The sequence below is a fragment of the Dunckerocampus dactyliophorus genome, chromosome 19 (genome assembly GCF_027744805.1).
Source record: "Dunckerocampus dactyliophorus isolate RoL2022-P2 chromosome 19, RoL_Ddac_1.1, whole genome shotgun sequence".
Taxonomy (NCBI): Eukaryota; Metazoa; Chordata; class Actinopteri; order Syngnathiformes; family Syngnathidae; genus Dunckerocampus; species Dunckerocampus dactyliophorus.
The window spans coordinates 13,087,337-13,106,995 of record NC_072837.1 but is presented as its reverse complement, the minus strand read 5'-3'; the positions used below and the strand labels follow the sequence as shown (position 1 = coordinate 13,106,995).

Sequence of the window (19,659 nt, the reverse complement as noted above, 5' to 3'; positions counted from 1 at the left end):
ACCCAATTGCAGGGCACATATAGACAACAAACATTCTTACTCACATTCCTATTTATGGACAATTTACTGTAGAGTCGCCAATTAACCTAACATGCACGTTTTTGGAATGTAGGAGGAAGCTGGAGTACCCGGAGAACGGCACGGGAAGAACATGCAAACTCTCCAACGGAGATTCGAACCCAGATCGTCCAGATCTCCTGACCGTGTGGCCAACATGCTATTAACTATTAACTAACTATTCATTTTAATTTTAATTTTTCTTCGTCATGTCTGAAGAAGTGGGGCCAGTCAGACAGTGCGGTGAACCTGAACAGACCGCAGAGCACATAATCACCGGCTGGCCCATGTACACCCCATTCTCAGAAGCTGGCCTCTTTGACTTAGGACCAGAAACGAAGGTGTTACAGCATGACACTGAGTTTACACACGCTTTGCACACTGTTTGCGTTTTGCTTACACATAAATTACCCAGTTGGCACGCAATTAGTGACTGAAAATGGTGCGCACTGGCACAAAATGACCACGTTCCTGCACGACTTGTCCAGCACTGTTTATGTCTAGTGCACGACAATCGTATGTGTGATGAGCATTGTTCCCGCATGTTGTTCCACCTCCTGCATCCTGCATCCGTGAAGCAACCGTGTTATTTGGTTCTGCTGTGTGCCGCTGCATCCCATGTGACGCCACGCACCAACAGGTATCACCCCTAGCTTCATTATGACCTACAACATGTTGAATACCAGAGAAGAAGCTCATGCAATAAAGAAAGGTAAGTTTATATTTTCTTGCAACTGCAGGTAGACTAGAAAAAAACAGACAGGGAGAATGTGGGGGAAGGAATTGCTGTCGAGAAGACATCGCTTTGGGTATTATGATCACTTATTAAAAGAAAATCACAAGGAATATCCAAGACAGTACAGAAATTACTTGACAATTCCCCCCAAATTGCTCCAAGAGGTGGTGGAAAAGTTAACCCATTCATATGAATGAGACAGAGGTACGCTTTGATACGCACAGCCTGCATTGTTTGCACATAGGTTGTGGTGCGTTCACATTGCATTCACAACTAGAAATTATGTGTGTCACATATTTTGAACATTTCCAAATTTTCTTTGTGCACTGGCACGCAGCTCCGCACAGTTTACACATACTTCACACCAGTTCATGACCAATGAACTCGTTGGCACGCAAAATTGTGTACCACTGCGGGGACAAAGTACATGCAAGTGTAAACGAGGCTTTAGCCATTAATGATATACCAAGAAGAAGACTGGATATTATTTACTATACAGTAATTGCTTTGACTTTTCTGCAGGACATCCATTTTCCATTAATAAATCAATCACATGTACATACTTTTCTTGTTTCCATGTCTGGGGGTGCAACAGTACAGGTAACCGACATTACAGTCCGTACCCCTATATTTTGGGCTACTGTTTCGGTGTGAAAAACTTTTTTTCTCGCAAAATTATCTCTTATACAGTATATATTTTTTTAATGAAGCATGAGAATGCAATTTCATTGCCGAGTGTCGGGGGATGGTGCTTTGGTGTCCGGAGTGGTGCTAGCTTCATGGGCATTCTGTGTGGGGCTTCTTGGGTTTCCATGGTTGTATCTGTGTCACTTTAGCCACATTTCCTGCTGTCCAGGCTGGTCTGTGGCATGTGGTGTTTTGGGGGTGGTGCTGTGGGCTTTGTGGAAGGCGGGCACTCCTGTGTTGGGGGGAGCTGAGGGGGCCTTTTCTGAGGTGTTGGGTTGGGTGTCCTGGCGAGCTGGGTGTGCCCAGTACCCGTGGTTTGCCCAGTTCTGGGCAAAGGTGGGCGGCCTGTCTGATATGTGTCGTTGGTCCCTTCCTGCTCAGTCCAGGTGTAGCTAGGGGCTGGGTGTGTGGGGTCCCTGTCCTTCCAGCCTCGTTGCACCAGCACACATACTGTACATATAGGACTTCGAGGGGCGGGCCAGCCACGGTTTGGAAGTGCCTTGCGGCGGATCTTAAACCACATCATAGACAGGGCAGGTGAGGGTCCGTGAGGGTTTCTTTCTACTTCAGGACATTCCAAACGGTTGTAGTGGCTCTGACCAGAAGTCATGTACCCCCTACTCCTTCTTTGATATATTATTAAATATATTATAAACTATGACATTATATTTGTTTTATTTTTCAACTGCACACATAGGCTACCAATTTAAAACGGAGAGAGTTTTAAAGGGGTAAGACATCTCCTGGCAGGTTTGTGTTCTGTTTGGTGAATTTATTCATAACAAGGGGTGACAACCTGTGGTAAGATGTGGTGAACTGTGATCTTTATGCTATTTTGCTATGCTTTGGTCTGCAACAACATGGAAATAGTCAGGACAATGCAACGAATGTTACACATATATGTAATAATTATAAATAATAATGAAAACAAAGGCACATAACGTACAGAAATCAATAAGGAAATTAATTTAATACAAGTCTTATTACTGAGCCAAACAGACATTTGAGCACATATAGCATGAGGTTATGCACCAAGAAAAAATGCACAGCAGCACAGAGCTATCATTGTTAAACCTCACCTATGTACATTTACGCACGATTAACATTAGAAAATACACGTCTGTCTGTGCAGCGTCGGAAAAAGTCATACACATAGTCTCAATCTGCGTCATGCATGGTCTCATCAAGGACCGCCGAACAAAGTCACCTCAACACCGGAAGAAGACACGTTATTCGTAAATGCATAAATGTGCAAAACTGGGGGCTTTCTAACATAGTCAGTGCATCTATTCAACAAATAGGCTCATACAGCTCAGCATTAATTTGTCACAGCACCACATAAGAAAATCAAGATTAAAGACCTTTAATGCATAACGTCATCATCAAACTTACTTACAGACCTGATCAAAATCTTAAGACCAGTTGAAAAATTGCTAGAATTTTTGTATTTTGCACATTTCGATCTTAATGAGGTCTTAAGTAGAGCTACAGTATGCAAAAGCAAGAAGGGGGAGTGAGACAAAAAGCACTTGGAAAAAGTAATTTATTGAAAACAACAATTAAACTGAAATAGGATGTTTATGAGCTGATCAAAACTTTAAGACCATCGGCCAAAAAAAAAAAAAAGCTCTCCAAACCATCCATCCATCCATTTTCTATGTCGCTTATCCTCATTAGGGTCGTGGGGGCATGCTGGAGCCTATCACAGATGACTTTGGGCGGCAGGCGGAGTACACCCTGGACTGGTTGCCAAGCCAATCGCAGGGAACATATAGACAAACAACCATTCACACTCACATTCATACCTATGGACAATTTAGAGTCGCCAATTAACCTAACATGCATGTTTTTGGAATGTGGGAGGAAACCGGAGTACCCGGAGAAAACCCACGCACGCATGGGGAGAACATGCAAACTCCACACATATTTGCCCAACGGAGATTCTTCCCCATCTCCTGACCGTGACTGTGTTGCCAACATGCTAACCACTAGACCATCGTGCGGCCCCTCTCCAAATCAGAACAAAAAATGTTCTCAGTCGGACTCAGTAATGAGTACCTCCACCATTCTTGTTAATCAAATTCTTTAAAAAAATTATTTTGGGCATGCTTGATGCGAGTGTTTCCAGGAGGCTAGTGGGAACATTGCTCCAAGTGGTGAAGATGGCTTCACAAAGGGCATCAACTGTCTGGAACTGATGGCCATTTTTATAAACTTCCCTTGCCATCCATCCCCAAATGTTCTCTATGGGATTTAAATGAGGGGAACATGCAGGATGGTCCAAAAGAGTGATGTTATTCTCCCTGAAGAAGTCCTTGGTCAAGCAAGCATTGTGAACTGCAGCGTTGTCCTGTTCAAAAACCAGCTGTTACCACACACACGAGGGCCCTCAGTCATGAGGGATACCCACTGCAACATCTGCACGTAAGCGCCTGCCGTTTGACGACCCTGCACCACCTGAAGCTCCAGTGTTCCACTGAATGAAAAAGCACCCCAGATCATGATGGACCCCCCCCTCCACTGTGCCGGATAGAAAACATCTCAGGTGGGATCTCCTTGTCATGCCAGTAACGTTGGAAGCCATCTGGACCGTTAAGGTAAAAAATTTTCTCAGAGAAAAAAACGTTTTTTCACCTTTCAATGTCAGATGTTTGATGCTCCCTGGCAAAGTCTAAACAGGCAGTTTTGTGGCGTTGAAGGAGACGAGGTCTTTGAATTTGTTTTTTAAACCCTTTTCCCACATATCCCATCTGATGATTATTGCGCTGCAGTCGGCACCAGTAAGGGCCTTAATTTGGGTCCCGGTGTCTTGATGGACAGCCAATCGGATCCTCTGGCTCAGTGCAGGTGTGATTTTTTTGGGGGTTCACCACTTGACATTTTTGTTACATAATGCTCAGGATCTTTAAAAAAAAAATTAAATCTCTTACTGCTCCCAACCTCAGCAGCAATGGCACGCTGCGAGAGGCCTTGCTTGTGCAGCTCGACAATCTGACCACGTACAAAAAGAGAAAGCTTCTTAGCTTTAGCCATCAGGAGGGCATGACAGTGTGAATGCCTGACAGAAAATGAACATTTTGAGCTGATTTTGACTTTTATAGCCTGTGGTTTTAAACTTTTGATCAGCTGATAACCTATTTCAGTTTTTTTATCCCCTAAAATAATGCTCAGCTGAGAACACCCTATTTCACTTTATTGCTTGTTTGCAAAACATTGCTTACGCAAATTGTTTTTGTCTCACTCCCATGTCTTGTTTTTGCATTTTGAAGCGCTACTGAGAACCAAACCATAAACCAAACCAATACTATTTCCAACAATAATCATTATAAAAATCAATGAACAATATTTATTATTGTATAGTCTTGTATAAATTAATTAAAGTAAATATTACAACTGCCAGTAGGATACAGTGGCTTTGTAGAAGTAGAGTACAACAATTCAACATTGTTCCATGAAATCTTCATGATTAAACAGTATATATTACATAATCATATCAACAACATGGATACATGCATTGCTGAAGCAGAGGAGTAAGCTGAAAGAAACAAACATCTACATCAATGAGCATCTGACAAAATGCAATGCTGACATTGCCAAGAAGGCACGCAACTTAAGGAACCCAGGGAGCATTCAAGGCACTTGGAGTGCCAACTGCAAAGTCTACATCAAGTTAAATGGAGGACGTGAAGAAGTTAGTACTTGCTGTGACAGACATCAAAGAACTGGACAAATATTGACTATTACATCACGTCGACTACAAGGAAATTAAAGACACAAATCACAAAGACTTGATGCAGCTTGAAGTCAGCGTCCTCATTGATTTTTTTTTACATTACATTCATTTTTCACATTTTATTTATTCACCTATATATTCCACAAGGTTTATAGTGTCATTATTTTCATTTGCTTGACTTTTTTTTTAAACACCATCCTTTCATACAGGAAGTGGAAAAAAATGTAAACGACAAATGATGGAAAGTGAACTATTGTAAGTGAAGTAAAAGTTATGGTGCAAATGAATCAGCAGTAATAGACATGGGGAAGGGGTAGGATTAAATATAAGATCTGCTTCTTTCTACTCCTTTTCAGACATGTTGAATAGTGCTAAACCATGTGATGTTCCTTCATGTAACTTGTTATGCATGTCTGAAAAAAAATCAGAGCAATTTCAAGTGGACAAAATTGAAGCTCAAGTTCAACCCACTCAAACGCAAGGATCCCAACATCCAGCTGAAATAAAAGATATGCAGGACAAATACTTATCTATTTATCAGAGCTCATGTACAACTTTTATCAAAATTTGACCATGCAAAATACAGATTTTTGAACCAGAAGCACTTAATTACTATAAAATTAACAAATTAATCAATATTTCAATCTTGATTAATTCAATATTTCATTGACAGGAATCTCAATTCAATGTTTCTCACTGTTGTAACTAAAAAGGAGATCACTGACATTGTCAAACACATTAAGGCAAAAACATCAACTGATTGTCATGGAATCGAAATGGAAACAGTTAAAAAGGTCATTAATGAGATTGTAGACTCGTTAACATATATTAGTAACTTATCATTTCAGACTGGAATATTTCCAAGCAAAATGAAAACAGCCAAGGTGATTCCAATTTTTAAAAAAGGAGACAAACACCAATTCACAAATTATCGACCGGTCTTCTTGTTACCTCAATTTTCAAAAATTGTGGAAAAGCTATTTAATAATAGGTTGGACAAATTTATTAATAAGAATGAATTACTAGCAGGCAGTCAATATGGTTACAGAGCCAACATTTCAACTTCTATGGCACCGATGGAAATCACGGAGGAAATCACCACTGCTATTGACAACAGAAGATGTGCAGCTGCTGTATTCATGGATCTGACAAAAGCCTTCGATACAATTAATCACAATATCTTAATTTCAAAATTAGAAAGGTACGAAATTAGAGGATTAGTTTTGAATTGGGTTAAAAGCTACCTAGCAAAGAGGAAACCATTTGTAAAAACAGGAGAATACACATCTGGGAGTTTATACACCACGTGTGGAGTACCCCAGGGGTCCATATTGGGACCTAAACTGTTCAATTTGTATATCAACGACATTTGTAAAGTAACAAAGGACCTAAAATTGGTCTTATTCGCGGATGATACAACTGCTTTTTGTTGTGGAGAAAGCACACAGGAACTCATTAAAAAGGTCAAGGATGAAAAGGTCATATTAAAATCATGGTTTGATCGGAACGGATTATCCCTGAATTTAAGTGAAACTAAAATAATGCTATTCGGTAATAGCAGAAAGGATATGTACGACCAAATATAAATTAATGGAGTGGATATTGAAAAAGTGGAAGAATATAAATTCCTCGGGGTTATAATAGATGAAAAAATGAGTTGGAAATCTCACATTAAATATATACAACAAAAGGTGGTGAGAAATATCTCTATATTGAATAAAGCAAAAGATGTTCTTGACCAAAAATCACTCCACACTCTGTACTGTTCCTTAGTATTAGCATATCTAACGTATTGTGTGGAGATATGGGGAAATAATTACAAAAGCAATCTTCACTCACTCACTGTACTGCAAAAAAGATCTGTAAGGATCATTCATAATGCCAAGTATAGAGAACATACAAACCCTTTATTTTTTATATTAAAATTTGAAGATTTTGTATCTTTTCAAACCGCTAGAATAATGTATAAAGTTAATAATAACTCATTACCCAAAAACCTCATACAGTATTTCTCAATCAGAGAGGAGAAATATGACCTTAGAGGAAAACTAAACTTAAAACATTTATACGCGAGAACTACGCTGAAAAGCCACAGCATTTCCGTGTGTGGAATTAAACTATGGACCGGATTGAGTAAGGAACTCAAACAAAGTACAGAGATGAGCAAATTCAAAAAACAATACAAGCAGTTGATGTTTGTTAAATACAAGGCAGAAGAGTCCTGATCATCACAATGATTGTTCTGTCAGGTTCGTTTTTTTTTCTTTTTTTAAGTTTTGTTTTTTATTTATATTTATTATATATATATATATATATACAGTATATATATACATATACACAAAGTCCCCAACAAACGAACACGATTGGTTCCAGACGACCATTCTTAAGTTGAATCGTTCTTAAGTAGGGGAAAAGGTAATATTACCAATGATATAGGTACTACATGTACGTGTATACATATACAGTATATGTGTATGTATGTAAATATGAGTTTGGATGTAGTAGTAATATTAAATGAGGATAATTAATGAAAAAAAACAATAATAGAAGTGATATAATAATACGTAATGATAAATGTTATTTACTTTTGAAGAGGAGTGGTCGAGCATACGTCCTTGTGGTGGAGTTGGAGGAGGAGATATTGAAAAAAAGGACAAATGTTTGTCATCGTTAAATTCTTCTAAAAGAGGTAGTGTTCTGTGGGTGGTGTAGAATTAGCCTATTAACTCTTCAGAAACTTAAATCACACGCTCTGTCCGGGTTTTACAATTTAGCTTTCCATTTAGCTTTACACTGTATCTCCCCAGCCTAACTCTTCCTCTGTTGGTCTTCTTCTTTTTTTGTCCTCTTACTGTTATTTATGATGTACTATTATTCTGATTACCATAGGAAACATGACATGGAATTCAAGTGAATAATATGTACTGTACTCGATGTAGAATGGATGGGGGGTAGGATTAAATAAGCTCTGCTTCTTCCTACTCCTTTTGGACATGTGGAACTGTGAAAGGATGATTCATGAGATGTATTCCATTGTAACCTTCATGTTCAAATAAACTAAACCAAACCAAGTTCATTAAGATTTTAAAAGGTTTATGTTTTTTAAGTGTGCTGGAGTAGGGGGTACATGGCTTCAAGTCAAATGTCTGAAGGGGTACGCGACTGTGAAAAGTTTGGGAACCACTGTCATGTGATATCATGACCAAATATGACCAAACACGCCCATGCTGTGTGACTTTGACCAGGAGATGGCAGCACACACCTGGTCATTGAAACATAAGTTATTCAAGTAGTCTTATTAAATGAATGTGTTGCTTTTCATTTTCAGGTTCAACACTTTCTTTACGTTGTTGCATATGAGCCATACATTTTACATTTAAACATTGTTTGATGATAGAAGTAAATTGATCAGGATCAAATGTTCAGCAGCAGTAAAAACTTTTCCAAGTTGAATTTCAGGACAATTGAAGTACTTTGCGTTAGTTTGAGTGTATATGGAATCTTTTATTTTGATGGTTGCTGCTCTCAGTTGGAAAAACTTCAAAAACTAAAATGTTTGTGTAAAACGTACGTTTAAGGAAATAAATAGTTGTGTTTTTCTTTGTTTTTAAATCACTTTTTGAACTTTGGTCCTGGCATCTGAGGAAGAAAAAAAAAAGAGTTTTCTGGCGTCCATCGGGAGAGAGAGACGTTTGACGTCAAGGTCAGCTGACTCGTGGGACGGGACACTTATAGGACAACTTGGACAAGTTGGACTCACTTTCCTCTTCTCCCAAACTTGGAGGACGACTCCTGTGGAAACTTTATCATTAAGTTGACAGAAAAAGTTCAACAGGGTTTTGTTTTTCCCTCTGGAACTTTCCAGGTAAGTTTGAAACTTTAAACGTCAAATTTGATGATCACTTTATAACGCTTTTAAAGTGGTATTAGATGTTCATCTACTTTATAAAGTTTGAATATTTGATGGCCATTTACTTGAGAAAGTTTGAAAGGTGATATTTGCTGGCCATTTACGCGATACTTCTTTTCATATTTGATATGAGATAATACTTTATAAAGTTTTAAACGTCATATTGATGGCCATTTACTTTATAAAGTTTTCATATCTGATGGCCATGTAGTTTAGAAAGTTTTAATTGTGATATTGGATAATTATTTACTTTAGAAAGTTAGAAATGTTATGTTATGTCAATCTAAAGTTTTTTCATATTTGATGGTCATTTACGTGAAAGTTGTAAACGTGATATTTAGTTACGAAACAATATGTGTGGACGTAGACACTAGTGCTTTTGCGAAATGAATAATATGAATAAAATAAGCGGTTGTATTTCCACTAAATCTTTGAACTTAAACACTTGTCCTTTGCTTTGAACATGAAAGATTTGAACCTTAAAGCTGTTGCAAATCGCTAAATGACTGTTTTGGCTGCTCCAGAAAAGCAGGAAGCCTGAAAGTAGGACTGTTTTTCCATTCATATCCTGTCTTGTCCTGGTGGACATTGTGCTGACTCTTTTGTTCCGTGCTGTCTTCATCATTTAGTACAAAGTCACTCATGTAGAAAGTGGCGGGACTTTGTAATAAGGCAAAAATAAAAGACGGGACTCGAACAATATGATTTGCCACTACAATGACTTGTATCAATATTTTGTATTGTTTTATATGCCACAAGACAAATATCCTACATGATATATTATGTCTATTTTACATATGATTAACTTGGACTTATTACAGACTTAAAACTCAAGAAAAAACAATATTAATTTTTATATACATATAAGTTTTTGTACATTGGTAATTCTGTTTTTTCTTAAATTGGTAATTGTGTTGTTCCTGTCTCTCCCTAGCTCCAAAAAAATCCCCTTCAAACAATGAATAAACAAACAAACAAAAAAAAAACATAAAAATGCAGAAAATGTCGCCCAAATGTATAAATATGAGTTGTTTACTGAAATTTACGTTAGATTGGAGTATTTGGGGCCCACTATAACATAAAAAAATAATCATCGGTTGTTAATTTAAATGAATTGTTGATTCATTCCATCTTGAAGAGAAAAAATGAGTGCGCTGCGTGTCTGTAACCAGCAGGGGCGCAGTTGATTGAGTCTTCAGTAGTTTGTGCTGGAAAGAAGAACAAGTAACGTTAGTGATGGGAAGCTGAGCTACATCCATGCAGACATGACACCAAATAATTCTGATCAATAACATCAAAGAATGCATATCAAATTTGCGTGTTTGTTCTTCTTTCTCTCTCCGAAACCATGCATGTTAGGTGAATAATTGGTTGAAATGTAAGTGCAAGCTTAGAAGAGGACAGTGTGAGCAAAGCAGTTCTCAGCAGGGTTTTCCGGTCTGTTCAACATCCACTTTAGCGTGCAACACTGCTTCACATTCTCCAGCAGCTTTATTTCTGCAAGCTCACGATGGAGAACTTGGCAACCACAGCAGCGTTTGGCACCTTTTCTCGCCTTGTTCTTGTTCATTTGCAGAAGCTTTCAAACCAAGTGGGAGAAAGGACGTTTGAAGTTGATGCAAATGTTGTTTACAAGCATTCGCTTTGACTTCTGGGTTCAACCAATTTCTGAAACGTGCACAGCAGAAAAATCCTTAAATCCTCTCATGTGACTACAGGGGTGCCAACTATTTTGATCTGGATTTAAATCCCTTTATTTTTCTAAGGGGAGAATGCATTTTCATAAAACCATATCAACTAGGGATGCTCCGATCAGGGTTTTATTCTGCCGTTTCTGATACAGGTCATCCTTTAGTGAGATCGGCTGATACCAATCACGTGAGCTGTGCATTTTTCAATTTATTTATGATGAGTGGTATGGGTCCAGAGCCCAAGGACCCCTGGGAAATAGGTGATTATAAAAAAATAAAAGGTTTGGGCAGACTTTTTTTGCCTTTATTTGTGTGAAACAATTTTTGTTGTATTTGACACAAACCTGAATTTAATTTGATGTACAGTATGATTTGGGGTAATGCGAATAGATGGGAAATGAACTGTTTAATAATAATTTTTTAGCTCAAGATAACGAAATAGAAGAAAATAATACAAATAAATATCTTCCTGAAATAGAATTCTGTCCTACTCAACTTAAAACAGAATAAATTGAGTGTCCATGTTGCATGGGTGTTCAACTTTCATCTATTAGAGTTGTCAACAATTTGTGTTTTATTTTTTGACTGACAATATTGAAATTGTACACTACTTGATTTACCAAGCACATCTCCTCTCAAACATTGTCTTCAGGCTATTTTGTGCTCATTTGTCATTATATAAAGTCTGAATTCAACATAATAAAAAAAACTACTGAGAGTTGAAGCAAATATTTTTTGACTTTTTGGTGAGTTACTCAAAATCAGCTGGTGAGATAGGAGTCCCCTGTGATAGTATCAACATCACAAGGCTGGACACTAGGAATGAGCGAGTACACCACTATCTGTATCTGTATCTGTATCTGTTAACCCATCTAAATGATCTGTATGTACCTGTATCTGTATTGGAGTGGGCGAGACATAAACCGGAAGTGGGTGTGGTTTAACCCTAAATGGGTGAAGCTTAAATCTGTACATTATTTTAAGTCTGAAATTGACATGGATTGATCTGAAGTTGCTATATTTATTGTTTATTAATCAGCTATATGTGTACTGTGTATGTGTAAGTGATCTGTAAGACTTTATTATTTATTTTTTAATAATCTGTGTGAAGTTGGTGATTCATGCAAACATCCAGTGATGGCAAACATGGAAATCATCTGTCAGCCTTGTTCACTGCAGTTTTCTCAAAAGCACCGCGTTCAGTACTAAGAGCAAAGTTTTCCAACTGACTTTATATCACCATCCCAATTAGAAGCAAGCAGACAAAAAAACAGTAGTGACCGACGCAACACGAGCTGTTTACAGCTGTGTCTTGTCAAATGCACCGTGTACATAACGAAACAAGTTTGCCAAGTAACTTTAAATACGAGCTGAGCTAAGGAAAACCTAAAAAAAACCCGTCCGGAGTGGAGGCAGTGACCAACGTGACACAAGCCTTTTTCAACTCTGTCTTGTCAAATGCACCATGTATGTAACGAAACAAGGCTCCCCTCTCTGGCTGGAGCGAGTCTGTCTAGGGAGGGGCGGTCGCTGTGTGTGACTGGCTAAACACAGAGAGTGAAGAGTGAACACATAAGTAGTTCCCCAATGAGGATTTTCCTTATTAACAATTATGATCATGACAAGCTGTACTCGTTTCATGCTTGTACTCGGCAAAAATGCATTATCCATAACAGATACTTGTCTAGTAAGCAGTATCCGGCTCATCCCTACTGGACACACTATGTATTTGTGTTCATTAAACAGCCACAAACAAAAAGAAAGAGAAGACAAAATTAGTATAATTGTTATAATTGAATAGTATAATTGAAAAAGTTAGTCTCAGGAATGTGATATCCACTTGTGGATTCCCCATGGGACAAAAACGAGTTCTGAAGTAACTACATTGCTTGTTTGTTTTAAAAACATAATGTAACTGTGGTAAAAACTCACATTTGAAGTCCGAAGACCAGAAACTAGGCGGATAACTCTAGCTAGCTGCTAGCTAGCTGCTGCCAGTGAAAAGTACAGTCAGTGACAGACAGGCAAAGCATGTAAACAAAGATGCAAGAAAAGTTGAACTGCAATAGGTTTGGTAAGTGAGTGATCAAACACACTGGCATCGATTGTCGTAGCCTGTGTCAAGCTCGATACGAGACGCGTCATTTTGTCGGCAATGCTACGTGACACAGCAGACATGCAGGATTTGCCGCCGCACGGCGATCGTTTTTTGTGATCGGCTTTGATGGGTGTTTATTGGGATATGATGATCACGTGTTTTTTACAGAAATTGGCCGATATTGATCAATGGCCGATTTATCGGAGCATCTCTAATATCCACTAACGTCATAAAAAATGTTGTATAAATAACGGCACTTATATAAGCAGTTGCTGGAATTAGCTTGTGACATTTCTTTACAAGATGATGACTTCATGCATTTCCTGTGTCTGCTTGTGTCAACAACAAAAAAACATTATGCTTCCACCACTGGACAGTCTGTTCCAAAATATAAGTTAACAGAAGTTCGTAGTAACAGAAAAGCAGTCTTATCTTTGATGGCACATATTTGTGTGGTGTTCTGAACCATTTGTTTCTTCTGTCCAGAATGTGTCCATTTTTGTCCTGAAGAGTGCTGCTTGTCTTTGAGGTGTAGGTAGATGTTTCTTGACCTGAAGAGTTAGCCCGTCTGTGTTGTCACATCAAAAGTGTACATATTCTGGAGAGAAAAACTGGATGGTTTGAAAGAGGAGTAACAATTAAAAGAAGGGGAGACCTGCGACACCACCTTCCCCCCCACATACAATGCTGTCCTTTCATCCCCTCCTAAAAGATTCAATCATTTAGCCTCTAACAAATAAACAAGGCACAGCCACCTTGGCTACAGGCACATACATGACCATTATTACATAAAATGTGATTCTAACGAAGTGACTCCACCCAAACGACTGTCAATGTCTGTCAATGTCGACAAAATATCACAGTGGCCCTTGCAGACTTGCATTTTGCAGTATGTTGCCCTTGCTACAACAAGTTTGGACAGCCCTGTCTTATACGATTCTAAAAGCCTTGAATGTTGTAATTATTTTATTGTATTATTTAATGTATGTATTTGATGTCATCCTAAAGGCCATAAACATAAGTGGAAGACAGCTTGTTATAGTTTGTCCCATTCTGAAATAAGGTTTCAAATAGTTTGATATTTGATTTTAACGTGTTTTATTTCTTCTGTTAAGGCTCCCTCAAGATGGGTGATTGGAGCGCTCTTGGTCGTCTGCTGGATAAAGTCCAGGCCTACTCTACTGCCGGAGGGAAGGTCTGGCTGTCCGTCCTCTTCATCTTCAGGATCCTGGTCCTGGGCACGGCTGTAGAATCCGCGTGGGGAGATGAGCAGTCTGCCTTCAAATGCAACACCCAACAACCTGGTTGCGAGAACGTCTGCTACGACAAATCCTTTCCAATCTCCCACGTTCGATTCTGGGTCCTCCAGATTATCTTTGTGTCGACCCCGACACTGCTTTATCTGGCTCACGTCTTCTACCTGAACAGAAAGGAACAGAAACTGAACAGGAAGGAGGAAGAGCTTAAAGCTGTACAAAATGACGGCGGAGATGTTGACCTCCCGCTGAAGAAAATTGAAATGAAAAAGATGAAATATGGCATTGATGAGCATGGCAAAGTAAAAATGAAGGGGGCCCTGCTCAGAACCTATATTGTCAGCATTTTCTTCAAGTCATTGTTTGAAGTGGGCTTCCTTGTCATCCAGTGGTACATATACGGCTTCAGCCTGTCTGCAGTCTATACCTGCGAGAGGTCCCCATGCCCACATCGGGTGGACTGTTTCCTGTCACGTCCCACAGAAAAGACCGTCTTCATCATCTTCATGCTGGTGGTTTCGCTGGTGTCTCTGCTCCTCAACGTCATAGAGCTCTTTTATGTGTTCTTCAAGAGGATCAAAGATCGCGTGAAGGGCAAACAGCAGCCCACGCTCTACCCAAGTGGGGGCACTTTGAGTCCAGCCCCCAAGGATCTCCCTGCAGCCAAGTACGCATTCTATAATGGTTGTTCTTCCCCGACTGCCCCACTCTCACCCATGTCTCCCCCAGGTTACAAGCTGGCCACAGGGGAGCGGGGGACCGGCTCGTGTCGTAATTTTAACAAACAGGCCAATGAGCAGAACTGGGCCAACTATTCCACAGAGCAGAATAGGCTTGGTCAGAATGGTGGAGGAAGCACTATTTCAAACTCCCATGCACAAGCCTTTGACTTCCCTGATGACACACATGAGCATAAGAAACTGTCCTCATCAGTGGGACACGAGCTGCAACCGCTGGCGCTGATGGACGCCAGGCCCTGCAGCCGGGCGAGCAGCCGCATGAGCAGTCGGGCCAGGCCTGACGACCTGGATGTGTAAACCCTGATTCTTCTTCATCTTCCTCCCACCTCTACCTGGCTGACAGCATGCGTGGCTGCAGCCTAAGAATCAGGAAACCCTCAATAACTTAGGTTGAAATAGGAGGTGGGACTAACCTCAGTTACTGTTGTCATCATAGACTCTTAGTTCAGCAAGAGACATTAAACTTGTTATGTAACACTGTTAAAAAGGCACAAGTTGCATATTTGGACGACTTTTACCACACACAAGTTTACATACACACATCATGGGCATGCATGTCTTATTCATTTTGAGCCCTTAGAAATATGTTTTTGTTTTTCCAGAGTGGAATGAAAATCTTCAATGATTTTTTTGAAGCAAGATTTGACTGCACAATTTTAAATTTATTTTATTTTCTCTAATTTACAGAGTGTAATACTACATATGGGCTCCAAGATATACATGTAAGTAGTAGTAGTGCTTGACAATGCCAAGCTCTGTTCGTTCTCATTGGTGATCATGATGGACTGCATGTGGCATGTGTGCCTCTTTGCGCTTGTCAAAGTCCAAGTAACTCAGTGAAGATCTAAGAAGGAGAATTGTAGATTTACACAAGTTGTGAAAGCCTTTTGGAGACATTTTTCAACAACTACAGATTCAAATATCACTTCAAATAATTTAAATGCGATACATGCATTACAAGTTATTTAGATATGGCAGCATTTGCCAAAGTCTGGAAGAAGATCCATACTGTCACTCTGAAATGAAAATAAACTGGTTAGGATGTTGAGGAACAATCCAGGAACCAAGACTCAGTCCTACCATGAAGTGCAAACTGTTGGAACAACAGTACACAAGTGGTCCACAATGACTGGAATCGACACCTTCCAGGCGGACTCAATGTTGAAACTCTCCAAATGGTCAAACTAAATGTCTTCTGGACAAAAGTTTGATGAGACAAATATTGAGTTCTTTGTCCACAATGAGTAGAAGTATGTGTGGAGGTGCCAGTGTACCTGGTACACTGGTACACTGCACAAAATGGATGGAATAAAAAAGAACTACCCCCTAATTCTTCAAGTTCTTCAAATCAGTAGCTAGATGTCTGAATCAGAAAGATAAGAGAAGTTTGTTGATGATACAAAAATTGTCTGGTTGAGGTGAAACTTGCTGAGGACATTTATTAGTGGGGATGTGTGTGTATATATCTGACCTGTGTGTAGAATTTTGACCGTGTGTAAATTAGAGACAATTTTAAATGAATTCAAAGTGCCCTCAATTCTTGTTTTTGAAAAATCTTTCAAGATACATGTTGTACAATCATTCCACACTAGAAATCATTAAGGGCCTAAAATTGATATTGATTCCCATGATGAGTGTACGTAAATGTTTGACTGTATGTCACTCCAATCCAGCCTTGACAGTGAGGCAGGTTAACAGTGGCACACGCTGGTCAAGATGATTTTTGTCTGCATTCGATCTTAGTCCATGTAAGTAAGCTCACGTTTTCACCAAGGACAGGTTAGTTTCATTCTCTGTTTATTCTCAAACTAATCCCAACAACCAACAGACAAGTGTGCTAGCGCAACCCTAGCATAACTACCTTTGTTTGTACCATAAAATAATGATAGCATGCCAAGCAATGTTTCCCAACCTGGGGATACATAGGAATCGAAATTGGCTGCAAACACAAAAGGTACAGTATATCTTTTGTCATTAAAAAAGTGTTAAATTCTTAAAACTTAACTTTTATAGCATAAATGATCAGAAACATTGGTGGGTTCTATTTATGGTACCCTTTACAACGTCTGACAGTGGGAACCATAACGGACTGAAGCAAACTGCTGGTCTTGGGGAAGTGGCTGGATGTAAGATCTGAAGGAGATATTAAACAGCTACAACAGAAGATTTACATGCTGTGCTAGTTGATCTTCCTGTTCATTTACTAAAATGCCATAATCATATATTCCAAACATGAGATGATCTACAGCATATAGGATGAAGAGTTGAAACGTGGACATTTAGAAAGCCTATCGTGATTGACCTGTGTCTAAGCCAGGGTTTGGGGAGATTGCTAAATATTTATTGCTTAGATCTCATGGACGCTTCGCACTTGGTTCAAGAATTGACTACTATTCAGTTTCTCTTACTCATAGAATATACTTCCACCCTTCTAGTTGTATACTGTATTTATTGGCCACGTCTACAGTCACATCATCAGTCAGTCTGGATTGTTTTTTTCCTGGAAAACTTTGAATTTATGTTTAATTTTGTGGATGTATTTGTCTTTGTGGAGAGCGTGTGAGAGTGGCAGGTTTGAGGGGTCGGACCGTTGTGACAGCAAACAAATGGCTGTGATTGGATGATTCATTGAAGTTCTTTTCCATGCTTTCTGGGAGATGGCGAGACAGAATGTTTTTCTGTGTTCTACATATTTGAGTGAATGATTTCTTTAGCTGTTTGTGTTTTGAGAAATAGTTACTTAGTACTGTAAATCAAGTTAACTGTGTCACAATGAAAATGTGAGTTTCTAGAAGACTTTATAGATCAGGACTAATATTTAGTCAGCTATATTAAAATGTATGCCAATGTAGCTCCACAACTACCAAACATTAGAAGAAATTTGTGAGATTCTGTCGGTACTTCCATGTGTTGTCAGCTACAATGGCATTTGCACTGATATGTTGGTGAGAAATATGTTAATATAATGCACCCACAAAGTGATGTACATGTTGCTAATTTATTTTAGAATGCATAAATCACTACAGTGCTTCATATCAGACATCCGACTACTGCTTTCTCTGTCCTGGGCCAGATGTTAATACTCATTTGTGACAGTAAATCAGACGTTGCTAATCCATGTACAGTGTAAGTGCATGATAGCAAACTCAACACTCATTCATCATATCTGTGAAAACTATTTTAACCAATAAATGTTTCTTCATTCTTAATGATGAAAATAAATGATGTTTTTTTCAGCCAGTTCTCTTTCAAGTTCAGTTCTGTTTTAGTTTACTCTTATGTTCTAAGTTTATTAGTCTAATTACCGTAATTTCCTGTGTATAAGCTGCTACTTTGTGTAACTTCTAATTTTTTAAACTTTGAACCCTGCGGCATATACGGCGGTGCGGCTAATTTATGGCCATGTTCTCATCTCCTATACTTCAGAACTACTACTAATCATTTAAATACTGTCTTTCTCAGCGAAGAAATGGTAGCTTTCTTTGGCTTCCCAGCAAAGAATGGAGGCTCCCTCTGGTGGCCACAGGCAGCTGAATGAATCACTGCAGCGCCTCAGCAGCCATGGCCAATGAACTGCTTTGCTGGGAAGCCATTAAAATAGTTTTTTTTTAAATTCTAAACTCGCATTGGTACTTGTCTTGTAATTTTTTTTTACCTACCTTTTGAGTGTTAAGTTGCTGTTTGATGATTTTAGCGTTCGTTCTAAGATGACACAGTGAGTCCGACTGTTATATTGAGTAATGACCTCCTGCGATTTCCGATGGCTTGATAAGCTCGTTGTGAGTTTTGTCATAGTTCATGATTGGCTCCTGTCAAATAAAGAGCTACCTGGTCCTCACGGACTTGTGCGCCACAACATGCCATTTTACGACGTGGACATGCGCGGCTTTAGTCCGGTAAAGCAGAAATTACGGTAACCTTGCAGTATTTGACAGTAGCTGTAATATTACACCAGGTGTGTCTAAACCTTTTCCAACGAGGGCCACATACTGAAAAATTAAAAGTGTGGGGGAAAAAAAAAATAAAAAAAATAAAAACTGCATTCATAGTTTGCACTTTGCTCTTTTTCTTCCATTGTTGCTGTTTTAATTTTCTAAATATTTGACATTTATTTTAATTAAGCTTTGTACATTTTCTTGACAACTTTTTTTTTGTTTTGTTTGTTTCTCATATTTTGACTTTTAAGAAATCCATTCATTCATTTTAATGACAAAATAAAAATATTTTTATTTAAAATGGATGGATTTCAGCTCATTGCTATTAAAGTTCCATTGTTTTTCCTTATAATACCATCCATCCAACTTCTATGCCGCTTATCCTTCCTTATAATATTACAAATTAATTTTTGTAAAATTGCGACTTTTAACGTCTTTAGAATATGCCTTGTTTGTCAAGAACGGCGTGAGCCGGTTCTGGAACCCAAGATGCAGAGACGCAGTCCGTGTAACAAAAATATTTATTTAACAAAACGTGTCCTCAATTGAGGGAAAAAATACAAACAACAATATGAAAAAATTGCAAGAGTCCGAACAGGAAAAAGGGCAAAGCCAGTACAAAACACAAAACCAAAAATCACTACTAGAAAAGACAAGTAGGGGAAAAAAATAGGCACGAGACAAACAAAACAAAAAACATAAGCAAAAAACAAAAAGCCGGCTGAGACGTGCTGAGCAGAAGGTGTGAGAAGCATAAGGGACAATCTGGCAATGAGTGAGTCCTGCTGCCATGCTTAAGAAGGCCAAGTGAGTGAT

The 19,659-nt window shown here is 38.8% G+C and overlaps 1 protein-coding gene across 1 annotated transcript; it reads left to right on the top strand.

Annotated features, from left to right (window-relative positions):
- The first annotated feature begins 8,936 nt into the window (after positions 1-8,936).
- Positions 8,937-18,950, top strand: gja1b (gap junction protein alpha 1b). Its single transcript, XM_054762280.1, has 2 exons — positions 8,937-9,078; positions 14,028-18,950. The coding sequence occupies exon 2, from the start codon at positions 14,039-14,041 to the stop codon at positions 15,203-15,205; it is 1,167 nt and encodes a 388-aa protein (XP_054618255.1). The 5' UTR covers positions 8,937-9,078; positions 14,028-14,038; the 3' UTR covers positions 15,206-18,950.
- Positions 18,951-19,659: the final 709 nt, after the last annotated feature.